Below are 20,526 nucleotides of genomic sequence, written 5' to 3' on the forward strand. Positions count from 1 at the left end.
CAACACTGCTGTAAAATCATCATTTCAGCCAACTCTTCCAAGTTAAAAATCACCCACAGCAGAGAGAGAGAAAGAGTTAGAGAGAGAGAGAGGGAGAGGGAGAAAGAAAGGAAGTGAGAAAGATAGAAAGAAAGAGAGAGAGGAGCCGTCTGAGAAATCAGGCACCTTTTTTTTTCAGGTTTTTAAAAATAGACGGTAATTACATTTCAGCGGAGAATTAAAAATAAATGATTTCTGCTTTATTAATGTGGTCCTCTCTGCCTCCATGGCTCGGTGGTCTATATTTAAGCAGCAGCAGCAGCTTGGGCCCCCGAGCTTCTTCTGATGTTTCCTCAACAAATACACCATGGTCGACGGGGGTTTGAAGGCTGGGACGTTAGCTAGCTGACAGGGTCGGCTGACAGTGCAGTGTGTGTGTGTGACTGTGTCTCTGTGTGTATGTGACTGTGCCTCTGTAGTGTGTGTGTGTGTTTGTGTGAACCTACTTATCTGTGTCTGTGTGTGTGTGTGTCTGCACGTGTGTGTGTGTGTGTGTGAACCCACTTCTGTGTGTGTGTGTTTGACAGGTGTATCAAAGTGAGCGTGTGTGAAAGTAGGCCTGGCTTTTGTGTGGAATCACAAGGAGACACAAGACAGATGCAGCCTGTACCGGGGCGGGGGGGGGGGGGGGGGGTTGGAGGGGGGGAGACGGTGGCAGCCATATTAATAGACTTCAACACAACACTCCACGAGTCGAGCTTGTACCGCGGGAGTCTTACACAGCCAATTACACAGAGGTCCAAACGTGGGCGGGCCTCGATGATAAATAAATAAAAAAATAAAAAAAAGGCATTTCATTTAGCAACGCAACGATGAAATCACGGGATAAAATCCTATTTTTTAAAACAAAATCATTAAAAAGAAAATGATAACATTTTCATGATCAAGTCCGTCGTGGAAAAACCACAGTCCTTTGTTCTGTAGGCTGATGCCCTGAGAGACACTGAGAACCGGGCCACTGGTGGTATGGTGTATATATACAGTATGTACCTTGAGACGCTTCGTCTAAAGTGACTTTCCTTCAACTGATGTGAAGGAACTGTCTGTCACCTACGCTGACTTTTTACTTTAGTTCAAATGAAAGAGAGGAGAGGAGAAGAGGAGAGGAGAGAGAAAGACACTTTAAAGCCCAGTGAGATAACCCAGCCCTCCTATAGGTCAATACTATTCAGGAAGTCCTCAGTATCCTCTTCCTGGGTTATCACCTGAGTGGGCGGGGCTTTGGCCTCCTCCAATAGACTTCTCTCCAGAGCGGCGTCCTCTGGGCTAAGCTCCTCCCCTTTGGTCAGCACGTACAGGAAGTAGTGGAAGCCGTCCCCATAACTATGGTGACGAACGGACCAGCCGTAGTGGAGGCGGGCATAGAGACGTTTCCTGAAGTGTGGCTGGGCGAAGGTGATGGACAGGAAACGCCCTCCTGGCTTCAGCACACGACTGATCTGAGAGAGAGAGAGAGAGAGAGAGAGAGAGAGAGACAGAGAGACAGAGAGAGACAGAGAGAGAGAGATCGCAGGAGCAAGGGGTCAGACAGCTAGAATGACACAGGTAGCGAAGGACAACCAAGTAGATATCATCATCATCATCATCACCACCACCACCACCAGGGAACCAGAGTTCTAAACCCAGTACCCAGGGTTCTAAACCCAGTACCCTCGTCCTACAAACCTAGTGATTGCTTTAGAGATGGGCGCTATGCCAGATATGATATCTCATGACAGCGCATAAACCATAAGATGTGTATGAATACATCACTGCATGAATAATTTCTGCTCTGGTTTTTAAATCATTCCAGCATGTTAGAGGTATGTGTGTGTGTGTGTGTGTGTGTGTGTGAGATGCACGTGTGCACCGGGATATTTCACAGATGAGAGATTGTTCACAAACATCAAACATACACCCACACACTGACATGCAGCACACACGTAAACGTACACACACACACACACACACACACATACATACATACATGCACACACACACACACACAGACACACAAGTTGACATACAGAGATGGAAAGAGGGAGCGCCCTAGAACAGCACTGAAGGAAACGCTTGCTTGTATCCAGTGAATGTGGAGCCTGAGAACACACAGTACAGGACTGGAACAAAGTAAGGGACAGGTTGACCAAAAGTTCTGAAGACAGTTTCAAATGGTGACCATGGGTTCCACATCGGGTTTGAAAAGCACATCAAACCAAAGCTAAAAACACACAAACAACGTAATTAAAATCAACATCATCACACCAGCAGCAAACTCCAAAGGCAAATGCAAAGCCGAGAGTCAATACTAGACGTTGACAGTTCTCTTATGCCTGCATAAATGATGGAACACACCTGACTTACCAGAAACACTTGTCAAGCCAGTTTTCCCATTACTTTTGGGCATAACAAGTGGTGTAATTTCTGAATGGTGAAACCAATATGGACACCAATACCATCAAATAGAAGCTGAGAATCTCTACTTTAACCTCATTGTAATTGTTTGAGTTCAAATCCTTTTGAAGTGTAGAGCCAAAAGAAGAAAAAAATGCTTCACTATCCTATTACTTACACAGGGGTAGTGTATATATACACTCACAGAACACTTTATTGGGAACACCTGTACACCTTCTCAAGGTGGAGGTGGTGTAATGGTGTGGGGAATGTTTTCTTGGCACACTTTGGACCCGTTAATACCAATCAATCATCGCTTGAATGCCACAGCCTAGCATCCCTTCATGGCCACAATTTACCTATCTTCTAATGGCTACTTCCAGCATGATAATGCACCATGTCACAAAGCAAAAGTCGTCTCAAACTGGTTTCATGAACATGACAATGAGTTCAGTGTTCTTCAGTGGCCTTCCCAGTCACCGGATCTGAATCCAATAGAACACCTTTGGGATGTGGTAGAACGAGAGATTCACAGCTTGAAAGTGCACCTGAAAAAATCTGCAGGAATTGTGTGATGCAATCATGTCATCATGGACCAGAATCTCAAAGGAATGTTTCCAACATCTTGTGGAATCAATGCCACGAAGAATCGAGGCTGTTTTGAGAGCAAAGGGAGGCCCTACCCAGTGTTCATAGTAAAGAGCTGGGTGTATATACAGTATAATGTAATATGAGGTCATGTTCCAGTAACATGCGAGGCGGGTGAACAGCTTCGTGCCTGGGCTTTGGAGACTAGCACCGCCTCCGTTGGGCTCACGTGTGAGAATGTCACGTAAAGCTAATGCTAAAGCTAAGTACTGTCATGCAAGGCGTTGTCATATACAGTAGAGCGGTATGGTACATGTAGGTGCCCGGGGGGGGGGGGCACGTGGGGCGGCTCCGTGCGCAGGGTTCGGAGACGCAGCGGGGAAGAAGAAGAAGGACTCTGAGACGAACGCAGCACGTGTACCCGGCTCTCCTCTCACATGATACATCCTCACCAGCAAGCAGCTACCACCATGAATTATTCACTCTCTCTACTGTGACAGGGGAGAGGAGAGAGGGAGGGAGGGCGAGAGAGAGAAAGAGGGGGGAGAGGGTGAGAGGGAGAGAGGGGGGAGAGGGAGAGAGAGGGAGCAGGAGAGAGGATGATAAATACAGGAAGAGCGAAAGTGAAAATATGAAACGCCCGAGGTGTAGAACTGCAATGTAAATTAATAAATGCATTTCGTGTAAAAAAAAAAAAAAAGTCACTCCATTTCTAAAACGGAAATCAAAAACGGTCAAACATACAGAAAGCTCAAGACACACTCTTGCATTGTCATATTTCTCGCGACAACGGGCCATGAGCAGCGGTACCGGGTTGAACAAGAACCCTTCAGAACCTGGACACCAGACAAAATGACAGCGAAAACGCTCACGTTAAAATACGCACATTTTCGTACAAAGACGGGTAAACACTATTTCAGTGAGCTTTCAGGGTGTGTACGGTGAGGGTCATGTGTTGTTTGTTTGTGTGTGTCTATGTGTGTGTGTGTGTGTGTGTGTGTGTGTGTAGGGGTGTGGGGGTAATTGGAGCTTAGTACTCAGTTATTTCTTCTCTCTGTTAATTTGATCGTTTTGGGTTAATTGCATCATTGCCAACTTCTGAGACTGCATGCAGGGGGAAGTTCCCACGCATGCACAGACACAGACGCAGACGCAGACAGACAATATTGACAATCATTTAGATCAGGTGGTGTTACTGCTGACATGGACTAGAACCCTCTTTGGACTAGAAACACTGGTTTTGTGGGTCAACCCGATTGTGTGTGTGTGTGTGTGTGTGATCCAGCCAGTCGAGTCAGTCATGACACACAGCGGGAGATGGTGTCACACTACGACATCACACTTCCATCTCCCACCAGTCGTGTTGACCCAGATTTCCACACCGGGAAAGAAGAAGCTCAGAAGAATATGACGGATAGCACGTGGATTGCATTTGTTTTGCGCACGCGCACACACACACACACACACACACACACACACACTCACAAAATGATCCACCCCCACAGTTGTGCATATCAGACAACAGTCGAGTGCAGCATCACTGATGGAGGACCTACCTACACAGAGGCAAAGTGCTAACCCAGATACTACTGGTTTCAACAGGTGTCTCATACACACAGTCTAACAATGAACCTCCTCATGTATGACTCAGAGGGACTCATACGCCAGATCATGACGCCTCACTCAGGATGTAGTACATGGAACGCGAACATTAGCTTCAATAATGCATCCGTGTGAATGGGAGACTGTGGTGAACATCCCAGTGAAGATTTGACCAGCAGTGTCTCACATTTTCTTTGCGACCATGCACCGCCCGACGCTTACTTAGAAAAAAGTGTGTGTGTGTGTATGTGTGTGTGTGTCTCTCTCCTTAGACTGTGTGTGTGTGTGTGTGTGTGTGTATGTGTCTCCCTCCTTAGACTGTGTGTGTGTGTGTGTGTCTCCCTCCTTAGACTGTGTGTGTGTGTGTGTGTCTCCCTCCTTAGACTATGTGTGTGTGTGTGTGTGTGTGTGTGTGTGTGTGTGTCTCCTGTCATCTCAGGATGAAGGAATAATCTCGTTCCTCCTACACTCCTTCTATCGCTCCCTCCTTAATCCCATTCATCCCTTTGTCCCTCCATCTCTCCATCCTCCTCTCTCTCCTTGACCTGGGTGAAATGAGGTCACAGCGTTTTGCATCGACTAATGTTGGACTGTACAAGGCAGAGTACGCTGATGTTGAGTGTGAAGGGAGGACACTGATCTCGGGTCACTTCATAGGCCTATTTCACTAATGGTTACAGTTAGGAACAGGGGAGGGTGTAAGCTGAGCCTAGATCTGTGCCTAAGGGCTACTCTCAGAGAGCACTGAAGCAGGAAACCAGTCATCCCTCTCTCCCTCCCTCCCTCCCTCCCTCCTTGCTTCAGCACAGATGATGTCATGGCTTTTCCGACACCCCACACACTCAGACACACACACACAGACAGATACACACACTGAATTAATTTGCAGGCCATGTACTGTTAGATAGTGCACATGTCCAAGGCTGTAGGATTACTAGCTGACCCCTGAAGCCAAGGCCACTAATAAGTGTGACTGGGGGGCTGGTATTTTTAACAGTTTTATCGAAAAGGCTTACGCACGCGCGCACACACACACACACACACACACACACACACACACACACACACATACACTTACACATAGACACACACACACACACACACACATACACACACACACACACACACACACACACACACAGGTGATGTCATAGCCTCTCTACTTCTAAATTATTCAGTGCAGCAACGGAAGCCCTGGCTGGTCTCTTAGCGACTCTACCTACCTCCAGCATAGTGTGACAGTTTCAGTTCAGCCCAGGAGTCAAACCTGGAGGCACAGGGCAAATACCCATATCGCACATGAACCTATAACCTTTGTGTCCATGAGGTAACAAACATAATTTTTTTCCCCTCAAAACGTGTTTCTTATGTGTTGTGCTTTGAATGCCTTTCGCTCTGCCATTGTAGCCGTCGCCAGCGTGCCAATGTGAATCGGTCGGCCATTGACACTTTCAACAGTGCCTACCAATTTGATCTGCCGCTCGAATGGCGGCGAACCAGTTTGATAAAGCGTGAGTCCGTGGTTAAGGTGCGTGAGAGTGAGAGAGAGGCTCCTGCCGGCTCCTACTGTATACTAAGTGGATACGTGCCACAGCCCGTCCCCATCTGTCTCCTCCTGCTGTGTACACTCCTGAAGAGAAGAGGGGAAAATAGAATATGTCACTTCTCTCCCCGGAGAAATATATTACTTCTGCCTTTCCTCTCTCCAGGTGAGTATCCTCACATCCTATCTTCCGTTCTCCAGTCCTCACAGGCCCCGCTGTTACCCTCCCTCGCTCCCTCCCTCCCTCTATTCGATGTGTGCCTACTGAAAGGTGAGGTAACGGTAAATCTACCGTGGTCACTTGAGGACGAGGCGTTCTGAGTTGAGTTCTCATCCCAGTTTCTAGTGCCCTCGAGAGATACTCTCGCTTTCGCAATTCCCCAAAAACCACTCTCAAGCTACACATACACACACACACACACACACACACACACACACACCGCAGCTTCTTCACGCAGCATGTGCAACCCCATGCAACCTCATGCAACAGCCCTAAGACGGAGGTTTCCGGATGTGACTGAGCGTTGACCTAGCTAAAGCCTTTAAAGAGGTTTCTTTACACCCACAAACTCATAACCCAGTATTTGAACCACATTTTAGAAGGAATTGGCTCGCTCCCCAAACCCTCCATTTAGCATCCACTGGCCCAGTTACCCCATGTCATCCCCTTGTTTTATACCGACTAAAGCAACTGCTCACCTCTTCACTGCTTTAGTGATGTTTTGGAGGGAATTATGGCACAAAACGGCTGCCGTGCATCACCTACTGTAGGTGATTGCCGTGTGTTGGTGGTGCAGGAGATGATTAGGCTACTGCAAAACAAGACGCCCTGTCGTGATGTGTGATGATTAGATGCTGTACAGAAGGAATTCGCTGCATTCTTTTTGATTATTCAAATGATAATCAAACTCTGTGACATTTTGTTTCCAACAAACACACACAATGAGATGAATCAGCAGAAAATGTGAGTTTCTGCATTTTTTTTCCCCTCAGAAAGCTGACCAAGAAAAAAGAAAAGCATTCCGGAACACACACACACACACACACACACACACACACACACACACACACACACACACACACACACACACACACACACACTTTCACCTCTCCTTTTCTCTCCCTCTTCACTTCACCTTTCCCCTCTCCACTCCTCTCCTCCTCTCCCACCTCTCCTCTTCTCTTCTCTCTCTTCCACCTCCCCATGCCTCCCCTCCTCCCCTCTCTCCTCCTGCACCTGCACTGACCTGAAAACACAAGAAAGACTAAGGCAATATGGAGAGTGCCCACCGGGAGACTGCTTTCTCCTGTCCAGTTCTTTCACATCAGTGCAAGTGGAAGAAAGGAGACGAGGAGAGGCGGCCATTTTAGACCATCGAGACGAGCCCTGAGTCAGAGTTTACCTGTCTGTCTCAAAACTAATGGTGGAAGCTGCAGTGTGTGGGGGTGGATTTAGTGAGGGGGAGATAAAGGAGGGGGGGAACTGTGTGTGTGTGTGCCCCCTGTCTGTGTGAGAGCCGATCGGAGGGTAGCAACAACAACATAGTGCTATCTCTGGATAACAGACCTGGATGGACCACAGCTCACTGTCTGCTTCAGGGGCACAGCTTACACACACACACACACACACACACAGACAGACAGACAGACACATACATACACACACACACACACACACACACACACACACACAGACAGACACACACACACACACACACACACACACACACACACACACACACACAGACAGACAGACAGACATACACACACAGACATAGACACAGAGACACACACACACACACACACACACACACACACACACACACACACACTGGGGCAGAGACAAAACAGGGGAACAGGGGAAAGAGGCAGATTTTATTTAGGTCATATTTTTCTCCTTTACTCCTCTCTTCAATGCTTCTTCTCTCTCCTTCTTCCTTTCTTTCTTTCTTTCTTTCTTTCTTTCTTTCTTTTTTTCTCTTGAGCGCTTTTTATATCCTCCCTCTCCCTCTCTTCCCCTACAGTATCTCCGCGGATCCCTTGCTCCATCCCTCCCTGCCTGAGAAAAACGTGAATTTCAAATCAACTGCTTCTTTTTCCGTTTCACCTCACCCATAGCCTGCAGCCAGGCATGTGGAAGGCAGAAATAAAACAGAGAGAGAGAGAGAGGAAGAGAGAGAGAGAGAGAGAGAGACAGAGAGAGGTCTATGCCAGCCTCCTAACGAGGCAGATCCTCTCTTCCCTCCAGGGGCGCGGGTAACAGCCTGCTTTGTTTTCCCTTCATCCCTCCATTCCTGTTTCATCCCTCTCTCCCAGCTCCTTTCTTGAAGGGCCCAGTGTGCCAACGCTAAGCCACCATCTGCCCTGTGGAGAAAGACGTGTGTGTGTGTGTGTGTGTCTGGGATGCAATCACACCAACTTACAGTAAGTGCCTTCTGCCTGAACTTTCCTTTCTCAGATAACCTCCTGAAAAGTGCACACTGATGATAATACAATAGACGTGAGTGTGTGTGTGTGTGTGTGTATGTGGGGGGGTTTCTGGAGATTACTGTAAGCTTCCCCAGTCCCTATCCCCACTCCACTCGTAAACAAAGCCAGAAGTTTTTCTCTTGTTTCTGTTTTTTTTTTTTTAATCTGGAAGGAGAAACCTATGTGTGTGTGTGTGTGTGTGTGTGTGTGTGTGTGTGTGACAGAGAGAGAGAAAGGCCTAACACATATATGCGTAGGAGCGGCCATCTTTTTGTTATTGATAACATCCAGTTCAGCATCCTCACAACAGCCTGTGTTACTGTCCCTGCCACTGTGGTAGATTAGAGAAGAACCAGGATTTGGACCGCCTCAACCCACCCATCCTCCCACCCTCCCTCCCACCCTCCCTCCCACCCACTGCAAGGCTGAATAATACATCAGAGACCCTCTCTCCTCTTCTCTCCTCTCCTCATTGCGCAGAGCATACATGCCTATTGATGAGCCTGTGAGAAAGGGATATGGGGTGTGTGTGTGTGTGTGTGTGTGTATGTACAAATACCCCCCTCACACCTATGTCCACATCCTGGTCCTTTTACCAGAATGATAACAAGTCAGCAGGACTTTATTTCCCTGTCATGTTGACTGCAGGTGAAAGGGATGTACTGTATATAGCCACGGCTGCAGCCGCAAAGGGAAGAGCAGCCGGAGAAAAAGAAGATAGATTTATTATTAGTAGTATCTCCAATAACCTATGGAAGATAGGGACACTAACTGCATCGGTTGCTACAGTAAAACCGATTAAAAATAGTTAATTTACAGTCGTAAAGTCAAGTCAAGTAAAGTAGTACAGTCAGTAGTCTTTCTTGTCTTTCTGGCATGCATAGCTATTTCATATACAGTATTGGATATGAAATATTCCAGATTGTATACGATAGCAGCAGTGGTCAGCAGCAGAGAAGTAGAAGGTAAGCTGGGCTGTTTCTGCCCGCTGAAGCTGCAGCTGCATAGATGGCTTGGCAGACAACATCCAGCATTCATCACGCATTGCTCCCTCGCACATTGGGAGTTACCATGGAGACGAAAGTTTCGAACTGCTCAAAGTAGCGTATCTAGGTCACAATGCGACACCTCTCTCAAAACAAAAACAACACACGGCGGAAAGTTCCGGAATGCTTTCTTTCTTTCTTTCTTTTTTTTTTTTTTCCTTACACTCCATTGTCGATTTGGTCACTTTCCGGAGGGGAATTCTGCAGAAACTGATCTTTTCTGCTGATTCATCTCATTTTGGGTGTTTGTTGGAAACAAAATGTAACAGAGTTTGATTATCATTTGAATAATCGAAAAGAATGCTTCTGTACAGCATCTAATCATCACACATCACGACAGGGCGTCTTGTTTTGCAGTAGCCTAATCATCTCCTGCACCACCAACACACGGCAATCACCTACAGTAGGTGATGCACGGCAGCCATTTTGTGCCGTAATTCCCTCCAAAACATCACTAAAGCAGTGAAGAGGTGAGCAGTTGCTTTAGTCAGTATAAAACAAGGGGATGACATGGGGTAACTGGGCCAGTGGATGCTAAATGGAGGGTTTGGGGAGTGAGCCACTGAACTGGAGCTAATTCCTTCTGAAATGTGGTTCAAATACTGGGTTATGAGTTTGTGAGTGTAAAGAAACCTCAAAAAGCTTTAGGTAGGTCAACGCTCAATCATATCCGGAAACCTCTGTCTGTTGCATGTGGTTGCACGTGCTGCGGGAAGAAGTGCTGTGTGTGTGTGTGTGTGTGTGTGCACGCCCTTAGCTGTTTAAGCGATTAGCATTCTCATATTCAGCAACCGCACTCCCCTCATGCTAACTCGACACACAGAGCTAAAATTAGCCCTCTTTTCTTCCCTTTTGATCAAAAATAACTTTCCCTCCCTTTCCCTCTCTCTCTTTCTGCCTCTTCTCAGGAGGGGTCCGGAGGAAAGCTTTGTTTTAATTACTGAGCTACTTTTCCAAACTGACAGCCAGAGACACACTTTAGACCCCCACGGCAACCCACTAACACACACTGCCTCTCACATCTATAAACAGTACCACCTCTAGGTGTATATGTGCGTGTGTGCGTGTGTGTGTGTGTGAGTGTGTGTGTGTGTGTCTAAAAAAAAAAAAACAGATGTACCAATCCCAGATTGCCCCTTTAAGTAGACTACAGTTTAGCCATCCGTCAAAGCTAAATATCGATATCATCATGTCAGGGCATCTTAAACTGGCATCTCAAAACTGGTCATCCAATTATCCAGGTTATGATGAGAAAATGTCTCCTTTTGACTATGTGGAAGCATCTATGCACAGGTCCAGCGAGGGGAGTCAGCGGCACATGTACGATTCAGATATCTCCATCATCTCACCTTCAAACACGGCACAAAACTCAGAGGGATACAAGCTCAGAAGAATGTAGACCAACACCTGAGCTCTGACACCGTGACACATTTGGCTAGCAAGACTGCTGTGTGCTCACTCTCCCTCTCTATCTAAGTCTCTCTATCTCTCTCTTTCCAAATCCTTCTCTCTCTTGCCAAGTCCCCCCCACATCTATCTTTATTCAAGCCCCCCCTCTCTAAATTCAATTCTCTTTCTCCAAGTCCATCTCTCTCTTTCTACAAGTTGCCTCTCTCTCCCTCTCTCTCCCTCTCTCTCTCTCTCCAAGCCGCCTCTCTCTCCTGCCAAGTCTCTCTCCCTCTCTCTCTCTCCTGCCAAGTCTCTCTCTCTCTCTCCTGCCAAGTCTCTCTCTCTCTCTCTCTCTCTCTCCAAGTCGCCTCTCTCTCCTGCCAAGTCTCTCTCTCTCTGAAGCTACCCTTAAGAACAGGGGACACTTATTACACTTTTCAAGCACTTAGCACTTCTATGTAATTATCCATTAAGACATTGTGAGTAGACAAGCATTAGCTGCAGCTTAGTAATGGCTTCATTATGGCACACACACCCCATTTAGCAACACTAGTTTACTCGCGACAACAGTAGCTAGTACTTCAATTAACCATTGGCTGTTAGCCATTAGCTGTTAGCCGTTAGCCATTAACCCCTTTAAAGACAACAGTGTGGTTTGGGGACAGGTGAGCATTTCTATAATTAGCACGCCACCATTTCCTATTCGTAAGTCTTGTCTTTAACCAACCAGTGTAAAGGCAAGTTTGTAAAACAGCTAACTGGTTGGTTTCTTTTTAAAAGATATATTTATCTGAAGTGAGGCTAACCTGAATAAAGCCTTAAAGGTTGAATAAAACTATGAAAAAACCCTGGAAGGACTAGTTAGTGCTACACAATCTCTGTTTATACTCTACAACTATTCTGAAGTGTCTTTTCTGTCTCTTTAAAAAAGCCACCAGGAGAGAGGAAAGAGTTTGGCAGCAGCTGGAGAGAGAGGGAGGGAGGGAGAGAGGGAGGGAGGGGGAGAGAGAGGGAGGGAGGGAGGGAGGGGGAGAGAGAGGGAGGGAGGGAGGGAGAGAGGGAGGGAGGGAGAGAGGGAGGGAGGCAGAGGAGGGAAGGAAGGAAGCAGGGAGGTAAAGTGGGCCAGTGTGTCTGCCAGCTCGAGGGGTCTCCCGTGGGACGGGGACAGGGGCAGCCCAGCGGAGGTTCCGACAGCACACTTACAGCGAAGTAGAGAAACGGACTACACTCACTAGGCCAGGAGGACGGAGGGAAGCCCTCACCAGAACAGCCGCCATTTTGGCACCGAATAGTTATAATAGTCATTTTCTGGGTGAGCATTTCCCTTTCCCTTTTCCCTGAGCGGCTGAGGCTGAGGCAGACATGTTGTCCCTTCTTTCCTAATTAGTTTGATTCTTTCTACTCATTAGCTGCTTTTCGGCATCAGTGCCAGTGGGTATGAAGGCTTATTAATGACCAGCTAGCGCTCAAAGCCCGGCGCTTCCAGCCTCGTGAACAAGCCCGTTTGAATCTCCACAGCTGGGCTTTCTAGTACCGCCCTGTATATGATTTCTAGTTTGTTTCCATTTTGTAGTTCGTAAAGTGGCGTACTATACGGAGACAACATCCTCCGGTTTTCCCCAACAGGTTCTGTAACTTGGCACCCTGAACTCTAAACCCGAGGCACATATTGTAAAAATGGGGTTGTAAAAAAGCGCTTTTCAAATCAATTCGATTGTGGAGTGACAGCGAGCTCATTTAGATCACGCCTTCGACCCACCAAGTTCACTAGCCAACTGAAGCACTCTGATGATAAGAATATCCCGCCCTCGTTCTAAACCGCACCCCCCCTAGCCCCGTTTGGCACATAATAGGCCCGGGGTAAGCACCGTTGAAGCCCGGGAGTGACGAAGCAATTGGCCTTGGCATGCACTGGCACACACTGGCACACACAGCGTAAGCACCGCTCTGGAACGCCGGCGAGTGACCAATCAGTTAAAGGCGAACACCATCGCCCCATTTCCCTTCCCTCTCAAACCACCGGTGACCTGACGATGACTCATCCTCTAACAAACTCAAAGCGGACTCTTACTAAAACACCCCAACAATACCGCTAATCCACTCTGGAGTTAGAGAAAGGCCGCTCAGACTCGCGATGCAGTGCTGCTCGCAACAAATTAATAGTTTTTTATCCCATTTCTTCCCCCTCTCTCTCACCTATGCAGCTGATCTATCTATGGAGGAGAGGCTGTGTTCATTGCTATCCAATGCGGTCCGCCAAGGAAAGCCATTCATCACAGCGCCGTGCTTATCTGTGCCAGGAACAACCGGGTCGATTTATCAGACCGTGTTAGAGGACGGTAGTACCACTTACCCTGTCCTTCACGGTGGAGAAACCCCACCCTTTCTGGCGCTTATGACCTCTCATAGACCCTTTATAAACAGTGGTTATAACAGATTCATCAGACTGGGTTAGAGGATGGTGGTACGATTACTCTGTCACTGGTGAAAAGACCCCATGTGTCTGCTGCACTTGCTTATAACCTTTCATAGGCCCTTTATAACAGTGGTTATAAGCTAATATTGATAACGACAAGACAGTATGATCAATTAGCAGACGCTTTGATCCATTGCGTATTACATAGCAAAATACAGATTCTGTAGATCTTCATGGAGACAGTATTCTGAACTAGACACAGACTAGACTCAAAAGTAAACTAAAGAATTCTATTGAACTGGTAAAAACTGCAGCGGGGGAGGAAAGTGTATTCATGCTGAAAAACACCAGAACCTTAAAAGACCTTATAAAAAAAAAAAAAAAAAAAAAAAAAAAAAAAAACTTTACTAAGTTATTCTGGAAAGTTCAGGAGCGAGAGACTGTTTTCTCCTCTCGCGGAATGGAGCGGACAAGCATTCGCAGCCCCCGCACATGTGTGCGTTTGACCCCGCTAAGCACTCTTCCAAACACCGCCGCAGCGCTCTCTCCCGGCTGTGAAGGCGCCTCTGAACACGGTGCCGCGGTGCGTTCGCTTCCCAGGTGACTCAGCGAGACTGACCCCTGTCGGTTTGAGCGGCGTTCGCTATTTCGGTCCGGCACAGAGGAGGGCAGCCGTGGCTGAGCACTCAGGACCCCTAGTCAGCCTCTTATTTGCCCTGAGCCAACCCACAAACACCAAAGAGGGAAAACAAACCACCACAGTCCATCACTCAGAGGTCATGACATCACAGCTGGAGTGTCGGTGATGAAGACAGACATATGCCACTGGAATAACTTTAGATACGACTTTGAAAAACGAGGTTATCGGCTGACTTTTGTGACAGAGTATGATAATAATAATAGTCATAGTAATAATATACGGCATTTAGCTGACGCTTTTATCCAAAGCGACTTACATTGCAGTGAGTGCATACATTTCAGTACATATGGTCCCAGCAGGAATCAAACCCACAACCTAAGCGTTGTTAGGACCGCTGACCACTATGACAATACGCTATCAATCATCAACAACTGACATCCACGGATCACAGAAGCTCTCATATTTAGGGCCAAGCCCTTTTTTTTTCCTTGACTTGGAGAAACTCAGGGCCCTAGTGAAAGGCAAGTCAGTACACTGCACCCTCAAACTGTACAGCAACAGTCTGGAGTCATGAAGAGAACGCAGCAGCAAGGCTATAGAGGTGCGTCATCTCTGAGGAGAGTGAATGACAGGGCTTTGGTTTCAGACCTTTGGGGGACGATGGAGGGGTTCGAGCCCGGTAACAGGGCGACGGGGTTGGGGAAGAGAGGACGGGGAACTGGGGGGTCCGAGCTGGGAGGCCCCACCCTAAAACAGTGAGGACTAGAGAGACATAGAGCCAGCGAGTCATAGAGAGAGAGAGAGAGAGAGAGAGAGAGAGAGAGAGAGAGAGAGAGAGAGAGAGAGAGAGAGAGAGAGAGAGAGAGAGAGGGGGGAGATTTAATTGAGCAAGCTTGGAGGCTTAGGCCAGATCTCCGTCTCACTTTCCACTGAGCTATACACTGCCAGACTGTGTGTGTGTGTGTGTGTGTTGAGGAGGAGCAGTACTCTGCTCCCGAGGCATACAGTACAGTCAGGGAGGGAGGCCACTCTAATTTGTGCTCAGAGAAACAGTTTGTTTTCCACACAGACAGCAATTATTTTCTGCCAGTTTGTGTGGCTGCTGTTGGAGGCTACAAAGTGTGTGTGTGTGTGTGTGTGTGTGTGTGTGTGTGTGTGTGTGTGTGTGTCTCAAATCAGCTACTCCACTGACTCTACCGATGCATTCCAGGAGACACAGCACACACACACCAGGGGAGGCTGGTGGAGGTAGAACACCACTCCTCATTCCATTCCATGCATTACAATGAGCCCGTCCTCCGATTTCTGTCTCGACTCCAGCCTCCAGCGTCCAGCAACCCCCCACCCACCCACACACACACACACACACACTCGACTGCTTTCACTAGGACTCTTACGCCACAGCAAACTGAACACAAAGAAAGTGAAAGCCTGAAAAGTTTGGACAAAGAAAAAAACATTCTATAGAAGGTGAAGAAAAGAAAAAAGAAGACAACGGTTCTAAAAGCTGAATACTTACAGTACTGACCTATCATTCACAGTTAGGGACACACAGCCAATCACTCCAGGTAAACAGCCAGGTAAACAGAGCCACTGACAACAACAACAACAACAACAACAACTTCCCAGAGGGCTATACTGTACTTTGATTGACAGACAAACCCTGGGAAACACACTTTCCCAGAAGGCTCTGTAGTTCCCATCTGGTACCTAATATAGCCTTATCTATCCAACTGGCCTTGGCCTAGATCCTATTGGCTAGATCCTGAGTCATTATTACTCGGCTAAACCAACCAGGACGCACGCTAATCTCAGTTAACACCAGCCACCCTGGCCGCAGAGAGAGCTAAAGCTGGCTGGTAGAACTGTTGTTAATCCATCCTTGTTTCCTATTCCAGGCTTCTCTTCGACAGATTAAACAGCTATTTCTGACGCGCTCTTGTGTGAACCACTATCAGCTCCGCAAAACCCCCCCAATCAAGGGCCTTTTTTTAGGACAGGCGGGGCGTCGGGGATATCGGGATTCCCCCCCCCCCCCCCCCCCCCCCGCGCTGATTGGCTGGCATTACCTTGATTGGTTATTTACCCTCACCGTCTCCGTCCCCCCCCGTCCCCCCCACCCCTTGCGGGTGTCACGGTAACCCGGTGGCTCGCTGACTGACGCGGGTGGCTTTGACACGGGAGTCGAGTGACGGGGTTCTGGCACTGAGTCACCGGTGTTCTGGTTTCAGTCTGCCGTTAACGGCCAGGGGAACGCTCCCGTTAAGGGTGAGCTGACATAGGGAGGGGAACGGGAGTGACCTGCTGCGGCATCGTGATGAGGAGCAAGGAAAACACACACACACACACACACACACACACAAACACAAACATGTCCCTGCATGTCTTTTTCACTCTCCCTCCACAGCCCCTCTCTCTCCCTACACCCCCACCACCACCCCATCCACCCACCCATCCCACCCCCCCACCCCCCCACCCTCTCTCTGCACAGCCCCCCGCTCCTACCGCACCATATCAGTATTCCACCAACACTTCAATAACTTACATAACATAACTCTCCCCAACTCTTCACTCCCAGTCAACCGGGGCCGAGACGTGTCGTTTCCTAACGGAGCCTCGGGCCCCTGCTTGGCTCCTTATCCTTTTGTGCGGCTTCCATTCATTTAGGAAGATGGATATGCTAATCACAGCGCTAATGCTAACCGTAATGGTCTCCGCGTAGCACAATGTCATTTCCTGAGAAAAGGCCTATCTGTCTGAATGCAGCAGCCGCGGTCTAAACGGTGGGGGCTACAGATGGAATGTTATTGCAGTGCTTTAGGAGCTGCTTGCGTACGAGAGAGGGGTGAGAAATCGATAAGGCCTTCACCGGCGTCTGATTTGGCCTATGGGCAGTGATGCAATAAGGGGGAAAGCTAAAAATCTGCCCTTTAGCTAAAAAAATAAGTGAAAATATATATTTTTTCCTCCATCTCTGCCTCTTCGATTTCTGTCTCTCTCCCTCCCTCTCTTTCTCCCTCTCTCTCACTCTCACACTCACACACACAACATCCATACAGTAAATGGGATGTGAAATGTGATGATAAGCACTAGATCATACTTCAACATGTGTTATCAGAAGGGGGCTAAGGGGTAATACATGCGTGGGGGTGGAGGCTTAACCCAGTGATTGAGCTGATCTTAGTGATTGAACAAATCTGGGCTTAATGATGGCAGCGCTCAACACACACATCACACACACACACACACACACACACACACACACTAAACATATACGTAGTACTGGGTCAGTACCATGTACAATGTCGTTTGGTAACCAGAACCAGAACACCACATAACAGCTTACATACTGTACAACACGCATAGTAAACATTACATCCAGATTGAACAGCAATGAAAGGCAACTGCCAGGATTCTATTTCCGCATCGTCACGACCAGCATAGTTACTGTGTCTAGTTACACATCAGGGGAGGCTGGTGGAGGTGGAAATCGGAGGTCGGGCTCATTGTTGTGCATTCTATCCCGTGCATGACAACGAGCCCGTCCTCCGATTCCTACCTACACCAGCCTCCCCTGTTCCATGTGTGCAGTAGATAAGGACTATGTGCAGAAGTAACATGTCAATACTTGGGAGGTTACATAATCGTCTATTGTGTGAAAAACAAATCCCCCCCCTCGCGCCAAAAATCTATATCTCACTGAGATCTTTCCCTCATGAGGGAATACACAGTCACATCTCTCTAAACACTTTGACGCTACGGCAAACACAGGCACCGAAGCTAAACAAGAAAGATTGCGATCGCCCCGTCAAAAACACTACCTCTCAGCATTAATATGCTCTGAAGCAATAACACAAATATTGAGCGTGTGGAAAACAAGGATTTATGGAGCGAAAACGCTTCAAAAAAAGTAAACTACGGCCTTCTAACACAGCCTTCACGCTTTCCCCTGTCTTCACACCACAGCCGGATGCAGTGGAGCATCGAGAGTTCAACTCCGTCCTGCCCTGAGCTAAGTTCGCTAACCTTAAAATGTCACTTCCAATCCAACAGACACTCACTCCGCGTCCTGACTTGCGCTAAGTGCTCGTGAATTGTTGCCGTATTTAAGAGCTATTTTTATGGCTGGCGATCCCAGGGGCGGTGTAGTGTACACACAGCTATACGGCCCTGCCTCCGCGGAGGCTCCTCACGTGCCTGGCCCACGCCGGGGCGGGCGAGGCGTGAGGGACGGGCCACTGGACGGGCAGTCACCCTTTATCAGACCCTCCCTTCGGCCATCTTCCTCTGATCAAAAACACTGTGTTCCTTGGAGGAAAAAAAAAACAACCCGAAAATCTTGGCTTTCTGCTGTACTGCAATTGTATGAGGAAAAAGACTTTGAAAAGACATCTTCGACGGGAATGCAAATTCTATTGAGTTGTAATTCTACTGCTACTGTATTATCAGGCAATCAATGCCAAGTATATATTGACAATAGGTCACTTTGGATACAAGTGTTTAGTAAATGACCACCTCTTTGTTTTAAAGACAGCATTACTAACGATAATGAACACAAGCAAGCCTGACACATGGCAAGACAATCTCCCTGCTGAGGAGAAAGCGGTCTCTCTCTCTCTCTCTCTCTCTCTCTCTCTCTCTCTCTCTCTCTCTCTCTCTCTCTCTCTCTCTCTCTCTCTCTCTCTCTCTCAGACAGAAGGGTGTTATCATTGTGGGAATATTAAAAGTGCCCCCTGGTTGTTATTTTTCATAATTAAGGATTGGAGCAACAATCTGGCCCCCCAACACACAGACCAAAACAGCCTGGGCCATTTACACAGCAGAGCCTGCTGCCAAGCCCCAAAATCTGCCTGGAGTCTACACACACACACCAGGCCAAATGGAAGATTCATACAGAACTGTTCTTAAAAATACAGTACAGCGACACACACACACACATACAGTACAGTAAAACACACACACACACATACATACATACATACATACATACACACATGCACACACACGGCAACACACAGTTATGTACACACACACACACACACACACACACACACACAGAGCTGCAGTACCGCCTCTATCTCTCTCTAAATTCGCTGTGACAACAAAGCAGTCTAATTCCTATTAACAACTCTCTGTTTCCCGGCAGTTTTTTTTACTAACTCCAGGACTCCAGTGCTCCGAGAGACGGACATGGAGAAATGATAGAACGTCGGAAGTACAGATAAGGAAAAGGGAAATAGGAAAAAAAAATCCAATGAGGATTAATGCAGTACAGAACAACCATGTCTTTGAAGTGGGTCACTGCATCCAGATATATGGGATTTAGAGAGGGTTAGGGGTGTGGGTGTGGTGTGTGTGTGTGTGTGTGTGTGTGTGTGTGTGTGTGTGTGTGTGTGTGTGATAATGTTCTTAACCCTTATAGATATAATGCATGTTCGTTCAGATAGATCTGTGATCCCCCCAGTCACACATTACATAGTAACTCCACTGTACACAACTACCTCTGTTATGACCCTGTAACAAACATGTGGAAGCTGTACAGGGTCATCGGTTATTCACTCACACTCAATGGAACGACGCCATCGGACTGGCCCAGTGGGTCATGTGACTTGCCATTTGGGTTGCCATGTTGCCCAGTGGGACCAGCGGGTCGTGTGACTTGCCATTTGGGTTGCCATGCTGCCCAGCGGGTCATGTGACTTGCCGTTTGGGTTGCCATGTTGCCCAGTGGGTCATGTGACTTGCCATTTGGGTTGCCATGTTGCCCAGTGGGCCATGTGACTTGCCATGACATGTGTAACAGTGAATGTTACAAGTAAACAAGGAAGTTGACACCATACCCAAACGGCCCCCCCCATAACCTTCAACATAGTGTTCTCACCATGAAGGAGATGTCAAGTCCACCCCTCCAATTCTTTCGGAAAAACAAAAACAATGCCAAAAAACAAAACAAAAAAACTTTTTATGTCAAATAAAACAGGATTACAGAATCCCTCTCTGTTGGGGGAATGGATGGAGGGGGCGAGACAGAGACACACAGAGAGAGAGAGAGAGGGAGAGGGAGAGAGAGAGAGAGAGAGAGAGAGAATGAGTCACTTCTCCCCCGAAGCATGCGCTGTCACCTAGTTTCCATGGAAACCTGTTGCTATGGAAACAGGCCCTCGAACGGACTCAGGACTTGGCAGCTGCAGTTTTGCCGAGGAGAGGAGGAGGAGAAGAAGGAGGGAGGTGAGGATGAGGGGGAACAGGGGGAACAGGGGGCCATCCTCTGATAAAGAGAGAGAGAGAGAGTGAGAGAAAGAAAGAGCGAGAGAGAGAGAGACTTGGTGGGAGAGAGGTAGAGATTGGCAACTTGGACAGAGAGAGAGAGCGAGAGAACGAAAAAGAAAGAGAGAGAGAGAGAACAGAAGAGAGAGAGAGA

General features: G+C 47.7%; 1 protein-coding gene across 1 annotated transcript in view; it reads right to left on the reverse strand.

Moving 5' to 3' along the window:
- ece2a (endothelin converting enzyme 2a) overlaps nt 1-20,526 on the reverse strand; it is a 69,780-nt gene continuing 49,254 nt past the window's right edge. Inside the window, exon 4 of the mRNA XM_083689778.1 lies at nt 1-1,478. Within this exon, the coding sequence (XP_083545904.1) occupies nt 1,191-1,478 (288 nt within the window). The 3' untranslated portion in view covers nt 1-1,190. The remainder of the gene's footprint in view (nt 1,479-20,526) is intronic.

This window comes from Argentina silus (assembly GCF_951799395.1).
Source record: "Argentina silus genome assembly, chromosome: 18".
Taxonomy (NCBI): Eukaryota; Metazoa; Chordata; class Actinopteri; order Argentiniformes; family Argentinidae; genus Argentina; species Argentina silus.